This window comes from Centrocercus urophasianus, unplaced genomic scaffold, assembly GCF_019232065.1.
Source record: "Centrocercus urophasianus isolate 14NV4802_14NV808 unplaced genomic scaffold, USGS_Curo_1.0 seq_15, whole genome shotgun sequence".
In the NCBI taxonomy this organism is placed as follows: Eukaryota; Metazoa; Chordata; class Aves; order Galliformes; family Phasianidae; genus Centrocercus; species Centrocercus urophasianus.
In genome coordinates, this window is record NW_024884697.1 from 1,028,734 (window position 1) to 1,045,926 (window position 17,193).

At 40.5% G+C, this 17,193-nt stretch overlaps 1 protein-coding gene across 2 annotated transcripts in view; it reads left to right on the plus strand.

The window, feature by feature from the left end:
- The window catches only part of CHCHD3 (coiled-coil-helix-coiled-coil-helix domain containing 3), a 157,118-nt gene that overhangs the window by 26,477 nt on the left and 113,448 nt on the right, over positions 1-17,193 (plus strand). For both annotated transcript variants that reach the window (XM_042815928.1, XM_042815929.1), the window contains exon 3: positions 2,433-2,517. In XM_042815928.1, the coding sequence (XP_042671862.1) occupies positions 2,433-2,517 (85 nt within the window). The remainder of the gene's footprint in view (positions 1-2,432; positions 2,518-17,193) is intronic.

Below are 17,193 nucleotides of genomic sequence, written 5' to 3' on the forward strand. Positions count from 1 at the left end.
CAAAATGACTCCTGAAGTCAGTATCACAGAGATCATGTTTGTCATTGGTTATTTTTTTTTTTTCGTGCATCCTTTGGGTTCACAAAATCTGATTGCTGCTTAATGTAAAACAAAAAGTTGATTCCACAAAGGAGATACCAGAACTGGGGACTGCCCTGATTTGTGTCGTGATCAATAGGCACACTCTAAAGCATTTCTTTAGCTGAGAAATTTGTCCCAAAAAAGCCTAACCCAAATACTTACTTTGTCTTTACTTAAATTTGATGCCAGTTTGGTGATTGATGCACTTTGCTGGAGTATGTATGACATATAGGCTCAAGCCTGACCATCTGAGGAAGTCTAAACTGAAAATGTTCCACTTCTGGGTAAATCTGCCTCTCTCTTTAAATTATTTTTTATTTTTAAGCGTTACCTGAAAGGCAGATGTCTCATTCTCCTTTGCCCCAGTATCTCCACAAGCTTCTGACTGCTGACAATTGTTGAGTGCTGTCGCTGTGCATGAATACAGACACAAGCAGTAAGGACACTGCTTTGTAACTGTTAACTTGCAATTGATTCCTGCCTTAAAATGCAGTTGCTGTCTTACAGTTACTTAAGCTAGTGTTTTGGTTTCTATTTCTGAGGAGGTTGTCCCACATCTGTATCTTGGTTTTTGGAGTGAGACTGCATGTTTTGTTGCTCTGTGGGTCCAGAGAATGGAATTTGAGCCAGCTGCTTCATACGAGTAAGGAAACTTTACTGATGCCTGTACTGGAAGATAGAAGTGCTGTAGAGTTACTTTATATAAAGTATATATATAAAGTTTATATATATATATTTTTATATATATGTGTGTGTGTGTGTGTATATATATATTTTATATATATACGTGTGTATGTGTGTGTATGTATGTGTATATAGCATATATAGCAGTAATTACAAATCAACATTGTCTGCAATTTTTGGTTACGAAGCCAATGCATTTTCTGAAAATGGAGAACATTGTAAATACTTGTAAGAATGAGCAAGTATTGCTCAATCTTAACAGTATTTGATTTGTTTTATTCCTGCTGTGCTTGTGTCAATTTGCCTTTGTATGGAGAAAAAAAATGTATGAAACTATCTCAAAAATGAGCAAATGTCTGGTTGGTTTGTTTGCGTTCTGATTGAAACAACCTTTCCTCTGGAAGTCTGCTGAAACATGTTTAATTGCTACAGCTTCAGTTGAAGGAAGTGAATGCAAAATTTCTTATCTCTACAGTTCTGTGCTCATGGGTGCACAGATTGATGCTATTGAATATGAACAGTGTAGTAGCTTGCAAGACCGAGCACTTGAATATCAATTCAGATTGGATATTAGGAGAAATTTCTTCTCAGAAAGAGTGGTGATGCATTGAAACAGGCTGCCCAGGGAGATGGTGGAGTTGATGTCTGTGGGGGGTTGAAGAGACGTGTTAATGTGGCACTGAGGGATGGGCATGGTTTAGTGGGCACGGGGAGGATGTTGATCGTTAGGTGGGATGATCTGAGTGGACTTCAGGAGCTTTTATGATTCTGTGATCAGTGATGAAGGGAGGCTGTGAGTGCCCTGTCCTGGAGGTGTTCAAGGCCAGGTTGGATGGGGCCCTGGGCAGCCTGCTCTGGTATTAGATATGAAGGTTGATCCTTGGGGTTCCTTCCAACCCAAGCCATTCTGTAAAGGCAGTTTTTTTTGTGTGTGTGAACAGAAGTCTCACTGAATGGCTTTTGGTAGACTTGGATGTTTTTCAAGCTTGTAGAATCAGTGGATCTTACACTGTATGTACTTACACTACTTGTGTGTGGGGAAAGTTAATTACAGACTTGAAGAATTCGGCTGAGTCAAAATAAAATAAATGCTTATTCTATGCCCACCTGCTGAAGTGAAATGAAGAGAATTTGAGGCAAAAACTTTTTTTCCAACAAGAGAGACTAAAAATATCAGTACGTAAGATGTTAGAAATGCTCCGTAGTTGAGGAAAAATGTGTATAAAAATACTTGATTAATTACATAGGAATTTATTTCCCTCTGTTTCATATGAGTAAAAAGCATGTTTGCCTTTTCTACTTAAAGCTCAGGTGTTTGCCCTCATTTTACTTTATAACAGTGTGTGTGTGTGTATATATATATATATATATTTATTTTTTTTTTAGGAAAAATGTCCTTAATTTAACTATATCACCTTTAATTTAACTGTATGCTTTTTCATAATTTTCAGAAGATACTGTTAATGGAAAAGTTGTTTAATAAGTATAATTTTTAATGGCTCTCTAGCGTTGTGCATTAAAATTTGAAAGGCAGTTAAATCACAAGAAAGCACTTTGCTTTATAGAAAAAAAAAAAAAAAACAAAATAATGTATTATGTAGTTGTTTCCGTAATTAGGAATATATTGTGTTCTGTTAACACTTCATTTAATTTTCTTCTAATTGTAGTTAATGATGAAGAACTAAAGAAAAGAATTGCAGAAGAATTGGCATTAGAACGAGCCAGGAGAGACTCTGAAGCTCAAAAGAGAAGGTTTGTTGGTTAATTACAGCATTTGAAACAAATGTACTTAATGCTTTTATTACTGCTATTTACCTATTTATTATCAACAGTTAAATTTTGTGCCCTCAAGACAAATGGTAGGTAAGACCCTGGGGCTATATAACCAATTTTGATATTAAATACACATTAAAAGCAGAAAATCAGCTGATGCTGCCTTGTCAACGTTCTGTATCCATTTTTACCTGATTTCTTTGGTCTTTTAAAATCAATCTTTCTTAACTTCTCTTTTTTCTTAATATATATATATCACTGTAGAACGATAGCAATAGGGAGCACTGTACAAGTGGATTACTTATAATTCCTGTGTTTTAAGTCTTCTGTTTGATCAAAAGTATGTTTTACCAGCAGTAGAAATGGTAGTTGTTGTTATTTCTGTGAATTCTAGATTTCTCTGTGTTGCAGAATGTTTTCAACTGCTTTAATATTTAATGTCTTAGCACTTTGAAGATGCAAAGTATGGTAGTTAGATGGTTTACTTGAAAAACAAAAAACAAAAAACAAAAAAAACCCAACCCTTTTTGATAGCTCTTTTGTATGTAAAACCATTACTTTATTAATTGTGTATTTTCAGAGCCTGTAGAGATTGTAATTACTGTGAGAAACTTGATAGAAACACACAGAACGTAGCTGCAGAGTTGGGTGTAGCATTTCAAAAATATATTCCCTCTGTTGAGTTTGATGCTGGTAATTATTAGCAAGTGAAAACTTCCAGTTTGAATTGGACATCGGTTTGGCTGTATGGTGAACTTGGTGGATTTGTGTGGTAATTCGTAGTTCCTTTCAGTGATTTTGTTTAGAAGGTAATACAACACACAGATCACAAACATTAACCTACTCATTGTCTTCCCCTCTGAGAATGGGAAGAAAGACTCATTATGATGGATTTTAAAAATTAGGGTGTAATTAGTGCTACTTAAACTGTCTGCATATATAGCAGTTGTTTTCTAGACATCATTATATTGTTATTTAATTGTGTTAGGCTGATGGAGTATGTAATTAGCTAGGACTATATAAATGCCCAAGAAAATGAATCGGGCTTTTTTTTAATCAGCAGTAAAGGAAATCAATATATAATACAAAAATCTCTCCTCTTTGAACTGTACTTTTAGAGGAAAGCTCATGTTGTATTCGAGCTGAATGTTGGCTGCTTAGAGTTCATCTGAACGTGTTTACAGTATGGAAATGTTTGTTTTGTAACTTCAGTATTTTGTCCCTTGACACTTCTCAGTGATTTTCATCAGGTTTTCCGTAGCTCAGTTTCTGTTGTGCATTGGCATGTGGAAGGTAAGGAGCAGGCTGGCTTTTCACACGCCTGATGGTGTGTTTTACAGAGGCTATTTGCTGTTTTACAGGGGCTATTGCTGTGTTCTCTTAAACTTGGTTTGAAGAATCTGTGCTTTTGAAGTGTAAACTATCAGACTAAATCTAAAACAAAAATATCCTCATGAAAATAACATGTTAAAAATCTTCTTAGCAGCTTTTGTGTCTTTACTAGGTGTTTTTTTTTTTCCTAGAGATAATCAAGAATTTCTTATTTTACTTTCTATGTACTATATATATATATATATGATTAAAAATAAATACTTGGCTGGAGTGTAAAGGCTCTTGTCTCATAAAATAGATTTAAAAGATGGAAGTGTTTACTTAGCTGTTACTTGAGGTGTTTTACAGACAGAGCTCTGGTTGAAGTTTGTGTTGTTAAAAACACTGAAGAAGCACTGTAGCAAATGGAGCTGTTCTCCTTCAGAACATGTTCTTCTGAGAGTGAAGTGACTGCTGCTATGCCGACCTCATGAAGAACAGATTTCTGTTGTTCGGATTCAGCATACCTACCCCTCCTGTTCTATTCCAATTGAGAAAGCAATCTCTCCCGAATTCAGGGCCATGAGAAATGTCTGTGCAGTGTTTGGGTTTTTTTTAAGTCAAGATCCATACTTTCAAGTGGAAAAAGCCTGCAATTTTCTATACAGCTCAGGTATCTATCAGTCTTCTGGACACTTACATACTTTTAGAGCTGGTATAATTTTTCATCATTACTGGACTTCAGCTTTGAAACATAAACTTAAGAGCTCAGTGTACACTGTTCAGATAGAACATTTTATACCTTTCACTTTGGTGCAATGCAGAGGCTTCTAGGTAATACAGACAAGAAAAACCTAAAAATACTCCTTTTGTATTTAGTTATGTAGTAAACATGAAAGCACATGGATGGTTGTAAGATGGAACAAAACCTGTGTACTGTGCTTAAAACATATACTGGAATAAAACTGTTACAGAGGACAGTTGTTAGCACGCATAGGGTATATTCCAAGAGCAACTGGAAGCCATTCCAGAGTTCAAGAGCTTTAGACCACATTATTCAAGTCTTCAGAACCTGCAGCTCATGGAAGCAATAACAGAAGTACTTTCTTTGTTGTATCAAACATGTTCACGAATGACGTTGACAGGTAAGGGTGCCACATCTGGAGGTTGATGGCCCTGTCTGTGGCAGGGGGGTTGGAACTGGATAGTCTTTGGGGTCCCTCCCAACCCAAGCCATTCTGTGATTCTATGTTGTTAATCCTTGAACACGTGAAAAAAGGAAGTGAAATGTAGGGTTCGTAACCTATACGAAGAATGCAGAGTACAAATGCACCAGTGTTTAAGGCTGGTTGGATTGAGAAGGATGGTGTCTGATGTCTGTGCTGATAGCGCATTGTAGAACGGTGATTCAGTAGCTCTTTCAGCTTATATTTCAGGCTCTTTGGTAGGCAAGTGAGCAGAATGAAGCCAGACCTCTGCATTTGGATGAAAGATCTGCTACTTTTAACTGGTGAGAAGCAACTTGGAATGCTGTAGTTCTAGTGTTTAAATTTTTTGAATAGTTATGGTAGGGGCATAAGCCCCATAATCAGTTAATTTAAAGGATGCCGTAGTATTAAAAACTACTTTGCTTTACACTTTCAATGCCTTTTAAAAAAAAAATAAAAAAAATTTGATAACCTACTACTTTTTTCTTGACTATCTTTAAGTCAAATATTGATGGTAGGTGATGCTGATATCCGTAATGTTTTTGGTAAACATTTTATGAAATAAATAGAGAAACACAAAGGTTATGTATTTAGAAAGTGTGTATATCCATTGCCTTCTCAAACACAGTTTTGCTATCTTTAAGTAAAAAATTAAACATAGGTAAACTTTTGACTGTCAGTTGTCTAACTCTATGTAACGGATAATTTCAGTACTGTTTCTGTATGCATTGATCACCACATTTTGATCAGATGTGTAGTATATCCATGTAAGACTCTGAAAGAAGTTTTTTTTTTTTTTAATTAACTTGCTGTGTAGTTTATTTATTCATACATACATAGGCAAATGGTTAAAACTTCCCTGAAACTATGATAAGTCTCTCCAGGATTTTCTTCTCTTAGAGTCTGGGAGTATGCAGTGGTTGGGAAGCGTCATAAATTAATGCAAAACTTAATAACTACCGTCATGAGAACATGTGTGGCTTGTAATCTGTTGATGGAAATTGGAGTGCTGCCAGTGACTGAATTCCCTCATGTTTAACCATTCTGGGCCAGAACACCACCTCATCTCACATATTGCTTTCCCAGGCCAACTAATGGACAAATGTTGCTGGAAGTGCTTTACTGAAGCTGCCTTCTGGCTGAATTTCCCCTGGGAGTTTCTCTACTTAATTTGATAGACTGGATGAATAAAGTCTCTGTCTATAGAAGTACTTATTTATTTCCATCTCCTTAAGTGAAAGCAATGTTTATCCTCTCAGAAAAAGGCAGAGTTATATGTGGATGAACTTACTTGTGTTAGAGGTTGGATATTTAGTCCTTGAGTCTGACCAGTAGGTATTCCTATCCTCTCTAATCAGTTCTGGAGATTAAGAATAGGTTAGCAGAACTTTGCAATGATACCATATTGGCCAAAAACCCCACTGAAGGCGCAAAGTTTAAGCTAATGCATTGGTTCTTTTACTCAGCTCAGCTGTTGTCTCTCACTGTGGCTTTAGAACATGAAGAAAGTTTCCTCTCAAGAGTCATTTAATTTGAAAAGTCAAGCTGGTTTTTATTCAATTGCAACAGAACTTGTGGTGACTGCATTAGTAGATGTGACCAGTTAATGTGTTGGAGCTACAGTCGTATGATAATGCTCAAGCTAATTTGTAGGTTGTAATACTATTAGTATTAGGAACAATAATATAGAAATAATACTGCTATTACAGTCATAATTACTAGAGAACTTACTATTTTGAACAGAATAGGAAAGAATATAGTGTGCTATTTCCCCTAGATTAAGAATACCATTAATATTCTCATAGTCTGTTTCCAGTTCGTGTCTGTACCTACCATTAACTTGGAATAATACATTGCTTTTATAACGTTGATTACTTAATGAAAACAGCCAGTACCTCAATGATGTATTTGAGGCTTATTGAACAATTACTTGAGCATATTTAATGGCGTTCTGCTATGATGTTTCTTACTGCCACTGGTATATATATATGGACTCAGAAGAAGTGAAAAAGCAAGCTTTTGTCCCCTCTTAAATACCTGCCATAGCCTGTTAGACATCTCTGAAAGAGAAGCCTCCTAAAAGAGAGAATCATAGAACCACAAAGTTGGAAAGGACATAGAAGACCACCTAGTCCAACTGTCGTCCCATCACCATTACTACCAGGAGCCACTAAACTAAACTAAATCTCATAGTTCCTCATCCATATGCCTCCTGAACACCATCAGGGACGGCGACTCCACCACTAATTCCACTCCAGCTAATTCCCTCGATTGCTCACCACCTTTCTCCAAGGTTGTCCACTTGCCTGGGTAACATCCCAGATCTTCCTTGGAAGGCTACCTGTCCTTCACGGCTGACAAGGATCACCTCCAGCAGGTGAGAATGGCCAGCCAGGTATCCACCAGGAGACCCAGGTCCTTCTGTGCAGAGCTCTTCTCCAGCAGGTCAGCCCCTCGTCTGGACTGATGTGTGCAGATATTCCCCCCCAGGTGCACCACCCTGCACTCGCACTTGTGAAACCCCACCAGGTTCCTTTTTGGCCTGCTCTCATCATGGCTAACCGTCGCTAAATCGCAGCACTGCCTTCTGGCGTGTCCGCCACATCTAGGCACAGGCCAGGGGCACGCTTTGTCCCTTTGTCCCGGTCCTTGGTGAAGATGTTAGTATCCTCCCAGATTGGCAGGGTAGGTTCTGAACAACCCATCCCATCCAAGCTGTGGAAGTTTGCGCATTTGGAAAATACAGCGGAGCGTTGTTTCATTTTTCGCTGAATCACAGCAACAGGTTGATTTGGAAGGGACCTTTCAGGCCATCTAGTTCCAAGCTCCCTGCTACAGACAGGGACACCTCCCAGTGGAGCAGGTTGCTCAAGGCCCCATCCAGCCTGGCCTTGAATGCTTCCTGGGACGGGGCATCCACAGCCTCCTTGGGCAGCCTGTTCCAGGGCCTCACCACCCTCCAAGTGAAAAACTTCCTCTAAATATCTAACCTAAACCTCCCCTGTCTTAGCTTAAAGCCATTCCCCCTTATCCTATCACTATCAACCCACCTCAAAAAGCTGCTCCCCCTCCTTCCCTTCGAGTGCTGGAAGGCCACAGTGAGGTCTCCCCAGAGCCTTCTCTTCTGCATGCTGCAGAAGCCCAGTCCCCTCAATATTTCTTCAAAGGAGAGGTGCTCCGGCCCTTTGGACATCGCTCCCTCTCCTGGCAAGCAACCCCTTGTTTCACAGTGCCCAGGATACAGCTGCTCTTTTGGGCTGCAGGCGCACGCTGCTGCCTCACGGCCAGCTTCTCGTCCACCAGGCCTTCTCCGCAGGCCTGCTCTCAAGGAGTTCTTCCCCCAGCCAGTGTAAGTGCCTGGGACATGGCCTTGTTGAACCTCGCTGTGTTCCCATGGGCCCACTTCTCCAGCCTGCCCAGGTCCCTTCCCTCTAGTGGATGCACTGCGCCGCTCAGCTTGGTGTCATCCGCAAACTCGCTCAGGGTGCGCTCAGTGCCGTCATCCGTGTCCTTGATAAAGGTGTTGAAGAGCACCCATCCCAAGCCCCCTGCTCCCTAGGGGACACCTCTTGTGACCGGCCTCCACCCAGACAGCGAACTGTTGATCACAAGCCTTTGGCTGCCATCAGCCAACCACTTCTTAATCCATCGAGCACTGCCTCCTTCAAATCCATACCATTCCCATTTACAGAGAAGGATGAGGTGAGGGACCGTGTCAAAGGCTTTGCAGAAGGCCGGGGAGATGACATCCCTCGCCTTTTCCCTGTCCACCGCTGCCACCCTCCATCACAAAGGGCCACCAGATTGATTGGTCAGGCAAGATCCGCCTTTGGTGAAGCCACGCCGGCTGTCTCGGGTCACCTCTTGGTCTCCTGTGTGCCTTCACATGGTGAGCAGGAGGATCTGCTCCATGATCATGCCAGGCACAGAGGTGAGGCTCACCAGCCTCTAGGTCCCTGGGTCATCCTTTCTGCCCTTCTTAAACTTGGAGTCATGTTTCCTTTTTGCCAGTCACTGGGGATTTCACCCAACTGCCATGGTTTTTCAAATCTGATGGAGAGCGGCTCTTGTAAGGCTTCACCTCGGCTCGCTCCATCTAATGCCTGGACCAGGAAGTTATCTTCAACAGGCCCCAGGAATGCCCTGGATTGTCTGCCACCTGCCGTGCCGCTATCCCAGCGGCCATACGTGCGGGTGGTTGAAATCCCCCATCAGGACAAGAGCCTGCAAGCGTGACACTTGCTGCAACTGAAGCAAGAAGGCCTCGTCAACGGGCTCCCCGTGATCAGGTGGCCCGTTGTAGAGCCCAGTAAAAGCAATTTGAGATGCCCCCTGCTGCGTCTGGCCTCATCCTCTTGGCAGCCCCCATTTAAGTATTGATAAGCATTGATGAGCTCCCCTCTCAGACTACTGCAAGCTAAACAGCAGCGGGTGCGTCAGCCTTTCCTGCTGAGGAAGATGCTCCTGCAGGCCCCTCCTCGGCTTTGTAGTCCACTGCTGGACTCTCCAGCAACGTTCTCTGTCTTTCTTGAGCTGCAAGAGCCCAGAAGTGGGCACAGGACTCCAGGTGTGGCTTCACCGGGGCAGAGTAGAGGGAGAGGTGAACTTCTTTTGCCCGGCTGGCCACGCTCTCTTGAATGCACCCCAGGCTGCCATTGGTGGTCGTGGCCACAAGGTGGCACTCTGATGGCTCCCGCCCGCCCCACCGGGAACTAAGGCGGGAAATCGTTCTCCACAGAGCTCCTGTCCAGCGGGTCAGCTCCTTACTTTACAGAAGCGTGCCCTGGTTCCTCCCCAGGTGTAGGGCCCTGTACTCAGCCTTCTTGAACCTTCGGCAGGTTCCTCTGCGCCCAATCCTCCAGGCTGCCCAAGGGCTGCAGAGCAGCCTTTGCACAGCCACTGGGAAGGTGCTGAGGAGGAGGAAACCCTGCGATCCCTCTGATCATCTTAGTGGCCCTTCCTGTACTGGGGGCTCAAGGCCTGGACACAGTATGCCAGATGGAGCCTCACAAAAGCTGAGTATAGGGGGAAAATCACCTCCCTTTCCATGAAGTACTGCAGAGATTTGAGTAATGTTCAAATACAACTGGGAGAAACTGCTTTTAGAGGGAGGCTTCTTGATTACTGTTGCCATTCCTGGGGTAGAAAATGGTGTTGCACACTGGAGTGAGGAGCTATATGTGTCACATAGAGCTCTGCTGTCGGTGCTGCCACAGCTGATGGAAACTTATTCTGTGTCCATACACTTTCATACAGTATAACTTGTCTTCCATGAATGCTGGGAAGATTAACCTTTCTCTAATATAATATTCAGTATACTGGGGGAAAATAATTGACTACTGATTTGAGAGAGCAAAACTTGGATATTTACTGCGACAAACAGGACTTTGGAAAAGAGAAGATACAAATTGCATATGAACTGGAGAGAAAGACTAATCTAATGACATCCAATAAGGGCCTCCTATCTCTGAACTTGACGTGTAAGTTTGTGTGACTCTTGTTCCCCATTTTGAAAGTGCTCAGCTGGTTACGCAGCAGAGAGAGGACTTCAAATAGCAGTCAATAAGATTGTTGAATAAGCTTTTCTGAAGTGCAAAAAGAGATGCATAGTGGTTTGGTGACAACTATTTGTTTACCAGAACAAAATATTCAAGTTTGATGTGCGACTGAAATCATAAAAATAAAATAATGACAATAAAGTAAAACCTACTTGCATTGCCTGCAGAAAAGGCCAGTTCAGCCTTGGGACTGGGGAATATTCATGGAGAAAAGAGCGTATTTTGCACTGATTCCTCTAATTGAGTTTCTCCTATTCTCACTTTGTAGTTAATTTCTCCTGTTCTCCCTTTATAGTTATACCTCTTTCTCCTTTTCACAACAGAAGTGCCCCTGTCCTATCACATCTAGCAGAAGGTTTAGATGTGAACTTATTCTGTAATGTTACTGAGGTCCAGAGGATTGTGGGATAACTGCTCTACCAGAGGAAAGGAAGGGATGAGCAAGGTCAGGCCGGGTCAAAGCTTTTCAAGTGTGAGAAGAAGCCAAGACTAAATGTGAAGATGTGAGATTTGAGCACAGTTCTGGCTGTAAAACAAGTACTGTGGACAGGTGAGATACTGATCCACTGTCACCAGCCTACTGTTAAAAATGATTATTTTATGATGGAGGCCAAGTCAACTTCAGAATGGGGCTGTATCACACCTTCTGCTTTTTATAACCTCCAAAGCATAGCACGTGATCCCACCTGCAAAATGCGAAGGGAATGAAAATACTGGTGAGACTGAGAGTTTGGAAATACCTGACTGTTTTTCTTTGTTATTGTCTTGGAAGAAAAGAATACTATTTGGTGATGGTAGAGTTACTCTCCACGATTTTGTTCTTGGTCTTATTCTCCATTAATGCCATTATGCCTAGTTCTCAGTATATGCAGAGATGAATTTTGGAGGCGTGGATGGAAATAGGAGAAAGTGTTGCTGTAATTCACTCCAACCTTTATAAACCCCCATTTCCAAGGGGTTTATTTTTCACTCTGATTTTAAAACTTGGCATCTCAACTGACAACTTCCATGCAGAGCTTCATCTTGATAAGTTTGTTTCTCAGGGAGATTGGAAAATGACTTCAAGCCACTGAGTTTATTTGGAGAGAGCATCAACAAAAATAATACTGCTTCGAAGTCTCAGATTCAAGTAGGGAGGAGGACAAAAGTTTCCCCCTGGCAATTTAAAACAAATCTTTGCTTTCAAACTGCTGAGCTCTTTCATTTTGAAGAGTAGCAAATGAGTAGACAAAGCAAAGAAACACTTAAAATAATAACAATAATAAAATGTGGTAACTGTCCCTTCACTTTAATGAAGAATTAATCTTGTCATAATTTCATGACTGCCTTTGCAGATCCCAAGAGGAGTGATATTAAATTGGAAAGTATTTTCAGCTGGAGTTATGAGAATATCGGGAAAAGTCTCAACTAAATACTTACACAAATTATGCAAAACAGTTTTACTATTCTGACTTATGTTCCTTGCATGCCTCTGGCATAAAGGTAGAAATTTGTTCATATGTTCTGTCTTTATGTAATAGTGATTTATATGCACATATTTTAAAAATGGTAGACTTAAGTAGTATAATTACACCCCCCCACACACACACTTGAACAGTCTCCCCTCTCCCCTACTCACTCTCCCTCTGCTCAATCGCTGCCTTCCTTCTGCCAAAAAAAAAATGAAGAGAACCCACAAAACACAAAGAACACTAATAAGGAAATTCAACTGAGCCAACTTCTGTAAGGGATCAACAGACTGAGAATGGCCAGCTTCCATGTTGCACCAGGTATTGCCAAGCTGTCCATGGAAATCATGTTTGTAAGTTGAGGGCTGCATATAATGACTGGTTTTGAAATTAGTGTCTTTATCTCTTGATCAAGAACTGGCATATAAAAGAACATGGCCATTAGTAAAGCTTTCAATTGACAGTTATGCTGAGGCTGAAGGGCAGCTGGAAAAAGGAAGTTAATGGAACATTCAACTGAAGTTATTAGTCAGATTGTCATGGGTGATTTTGAAAGTACAGCATTTGAAACAGAGGATAATTGGGAGAATGGAAATAAATGGTTAAGTGGGTAAGGTGGAACGTAGTTTTACCCAAGATAAATTGTGCAGATTATGGTCAGTGTGTTACACTACCCCAAAAAAGAAAGACAGCAACCCAGAATTCCTAGTGTAGAGCAACTAACTTGATATTTTGCTCTCTTGCATGCTGTTACTACTGGATATGAAAATGCAAGAACTGTAGAATGATTTGCGACCGATCAAAGATGAGATTATAATGGGATGAACTGGAGAGGGAAATTAACATTATAGCAGAAGTTTACTTGCTGCTGATGCTTTCATATTTTCGCTAATATTTCTAAGGAATGGTTCACAAATTTTATGTATATGTGTGGTCTGCATTAAGGAGGGTCATCACGAGGAAGAAATGGATATAGAATCAAGTAGTGGAGTTCTTGTTAAATTTAATGATGTGGAATACAAACAGAAAGAAAGAGTAGTGTCAGTCCATACTGAAATCTCTATGGAGATACATGAAACAGGTGATTATGAATATTTCTTTATGTTAACCCACAAGATCCAAAGCTGCTCCAGCTCTCATTAGATGACAAGAAGGAAAGCCTAACCCACATTCTAAACACATAAATTTATTCTCATTTTCTTTCTTCTCATTTGTTTCTGTATTTTAGTTTAAAGCTTTTGATAACATTTTTAAAACTCTAGCATTTTTACTTTGCCTTGCTTCTTTTCTATTTTACCAGTTCTGATTCTGTCTTTGTTGATGAGATCTGTTCAGCATGTAGATCATAGAATCAGGGAGTCATAGAATGGTTGGGAGGGACCTTTCAGATCATCAGGTTCCAAACCCCGCTTTGGGCAGGGATGCCTCCCACCAGGCCGGGCTGCTCACAGCTCCATGCTGCCTGGCCTTGAATGCTTCCAGGGAGGGGGCATCCACAGCCTTGCTGGGCAACCTGTTCCAGTCTTCTTTCCTGCTATTATCTAGTCTCAATCTACCCTCTTCAGTTTAAAAGCATTTCAAAAGCCACTTGGGTAGAACAAAGTTGTATTCCAGTCTTAAATTTAGAAGAGGCTTCTGTTCTCCTGATATTGATGATATTTTCTCTCAGCTTTTCCGGAAATCAATTCAGGATGGATTTTTAGAGAGAAGGGTTGCTACCTAAGTTAGAAGTAGCCTCTTTCACCTGTAGTATGCAATGACCTATGTGAATTGAAATTAAGGTTTTAATGTTTTCATTTTTTAGAAAGAAGTTTTTCACTCAGAGGGCGGTGACACACTGGAACAGGTTGCCCAAGGAGGTTGGGATTTGGACAGTTTGGTTTTAAATCTCTGTCCTTGGCCACGCTTTGCAGAAGAAGATCAGCATTAGATAGATAATCATAGAATATCCTGACTTGGAAGGGACTGCTGTGGATCATATAATATAGCAGATTTGGCAGTCAAGTGAGTACTAGAACTGGAGCAAGAGAGATACCCATTTCACGCTTCTCAGACTCCAGTTTAAGTTATGGTTAAAGGTTTTCCTGGTGTCTCTAGCATCTTTTCAAGTCCCTTGTTAGCTCCAGTGATTTTCAACATCTTTCTATGGCACATTCTGTATGCATTCATTAAATATTGAAACTCAGTACTCGGAAACATTATTCATTCATTAATATTGCATCGTAGCCTAAACTGCATTGTTCAAAACATTTTTGGATGTTATGCAAGTCCGTCAGAATGCATTAAAAAACTCCACTGCATCAAACTAGGCAAAAACCACGATGAGCGGTTTCTACTGTGAACATGTTGTGCTCTTGTTTTTAATTATTGTAAGCTTTCTGGGTTGAGGAGGTGTCGTATAGAAAGGAAAATGTTCAGAGATCATGAAAGATGAAGGATGCTGGATTAAATTAACAGTAATTTAAAAAACAACTAAGTGTACAGATGTACTTCTTCAATGCTGCAATGTTTTAGCTTTGTATCTTCTTTCATGGGCTTCATCCTTCAAGATCACTTCCAGCACTTAATCCCAAAATATCTTCAGATTTTTCTACATTTTATAGAAAAGAAGATGATTTTCTTGATAGTGGGCTTTGGAACAGGAAATACTTTGTTTTGGTTGTTGGAGGTAGCGAAAAATGACAGAGTTCACACTCTAAACTTGAATGAGTTTATCTTGGATCACCAGAAATCCATCAGATTGTGTAACTCGGAGACTGTAATAAAGATGCAACAACTGGCAAGTAATCATTTCCCTAGAAAATAACAGAAAGGATATGTTTTGCTTTGATAGTGTAATAAATTTTCAATATCTGGAAATAAGAAGGGCTGAAAATGATACATCACTGTATTTGCTTTTAATACTGTAGTGTTTACCAGTTTGGGGTTTCCTGTGGATCGTGGAATAGCTCAGAACAAAGTCTGTCATGGCTGTCGAAGCTGAAAGCACAGAAGACTGTTGGTGTTATTCTGTTTGTTTGTCATTTAGACTTTTAGCATTTTCTCTGTGTTGCTGTTTTTCATGAATTAAAGGGTGCTTTTTTGTTAATGACAACCTCTAACACCTGCAAGTGTTTTCTCAAGAATGACAGAAATGGATTTTTTGGAGTAAACAAAAGAGTGATTTCTTCTGGATTGCAAATTAAATTATTCATCTTGTTAGTGTGGCTTACATGGTTCACGCTGTGCAAGATTACAGTACCGTGTCGTAATTTCATGTGGTTTCATTAACAATTCCCTTTTCTTGAACTCTTTTTTAAAAATGGATCTAAAAAGCATGAAAGGTTTTCTTTGGAGTGCAGTGAAGTTGTTGGTTTTTGTTTTTTTTTTTCTTTCCTGGAAAACATATTTATATTTCTTAAAAAGAGATTTTAGCAAACGCCACATTTAGAGGGGCTTTGCTGTTTTTTCCTTTAAACTTCTAATTCTGCTTCACAAGTGTTTAGAGACTGGAACTAGTTGGGTACTTCAACTTTTCTCCAATTCCTTTGATGGTCAGATGTAACTGTATTTGGAATATCTGTGTTTAGAAGACAGCTTGGTTTTCTACTTACCGTAGAATCACACAATTGTTTGGAAGTTGGAAGGGACCTTGAGAGGTCCCCTAGTGCAACTCCATGCGTGTAAATTATGTTGTTATTTAGAATACATTTAACAAAAGGATTCCTGTGCCTTAACACAAAGAGAATCATATATATCATTATAGGCGTGCACTGATATGTTTTTCTATTCAGTGTTCATCAGTCTGGATTTACTGAAAGCATATTTCCAGAAGGATGGGAGCTGGCAGGAATATGTTATTTTGAAGTGTCAGTTACAAGCTGCCTATCCAATAGGTTGTGTCAGTCCCTGGCTGCATAGTTGTGCTCTCTGATAAAAACTAGGTTGTATTAACACTGAACAGGTCCAGAAATTGAACTTTGTGTGTACTTGATTGTGAAAAAAATTAGGATGGGATGCATGCATTTTCCTATCTTCAGTGTGTACGCAGAATCTTCACAGAAATAGCAAAATGAAACTTTAATTTTTTTTTTTCTGTTGCTTTGGTTAATGAGATTATATAATTAATACTTTTAATTACCTATCAACAAATCTATGGACAGATGGAGATATCACAAAAATCAGTGTTAAAATCAGTAGGAAAAGGAAGAATAGGGAAGATATGGATTCACTGTTTAGTAGGGCAGGGTGTCTGGTGACAAGGGACAGAGAATAGGCTGAGATCCTCTGTGCTATCTTCATCTCTGCCTCAATCTATATTGGAAAATCCAATGTACAGGAATCCCAGGATGCTGAGACCAACATGAAGATGTTGGGATCTGATCACTGGTGAGTGATGATAGCATGGAGAAGAGCATTGCAGCCTTCCACTACCTAAAGGGAGCCAGTAAACAGGAGGGGAGTCAACTCTTTACAAGGATAGACAATAGCAGGACAAGGGGAAATGGTTTTAAGTTGAAGGAGAGGGAAGATTTAGGTTGGATATCAGGGGGAAGTTCTTTACTATGAGAGTGGAGAGGTGCTGGAACAGCTGCCCAGAGAGGCTGTGGATGCCCCATCCATCTCTGGGAGGCCAGGTTGGATGGAGCCCTGGGCAGCCTGGTCTGGTACTAGATGTGGAGGTTGGTGGCCCTGCTGTGGCAGGGGGGTTGCGGCTTCATGATACTTGAGATCCCTTCCAACCCAAGCCATTCTGTGATTCTATGATTCTATGATTCCATGATTCCATGGCTTACTTTGGTAACTTAGTTTGAATCATTTTACGAACACCTACACAAACTGGACATACATAAATCCATGAGGACTGATGAGATTCTGAGGGAGCTGACTTGTGTCATTGTGAGGCCACTCCCAGTTTGCTTTGAAATGTGATGGTGGTCAGAAAAGCTTCCTGAAGATGGTAGGAAAGCAAATGTCACTCTCATTTTCAAAAAGGGCAAGCAAGGAGATCTAGGACTAGGACAAGAGGCAATAGAAACAAACTGGAAAACGTGAAAATCCATCTGAATAGTGGAAATTACAAGGCCAGTGGTCAGAGAAGGCTGCCCAGAGTCTATGTGAAGGTTCCAACAGAGGAGATATTTGAAACCC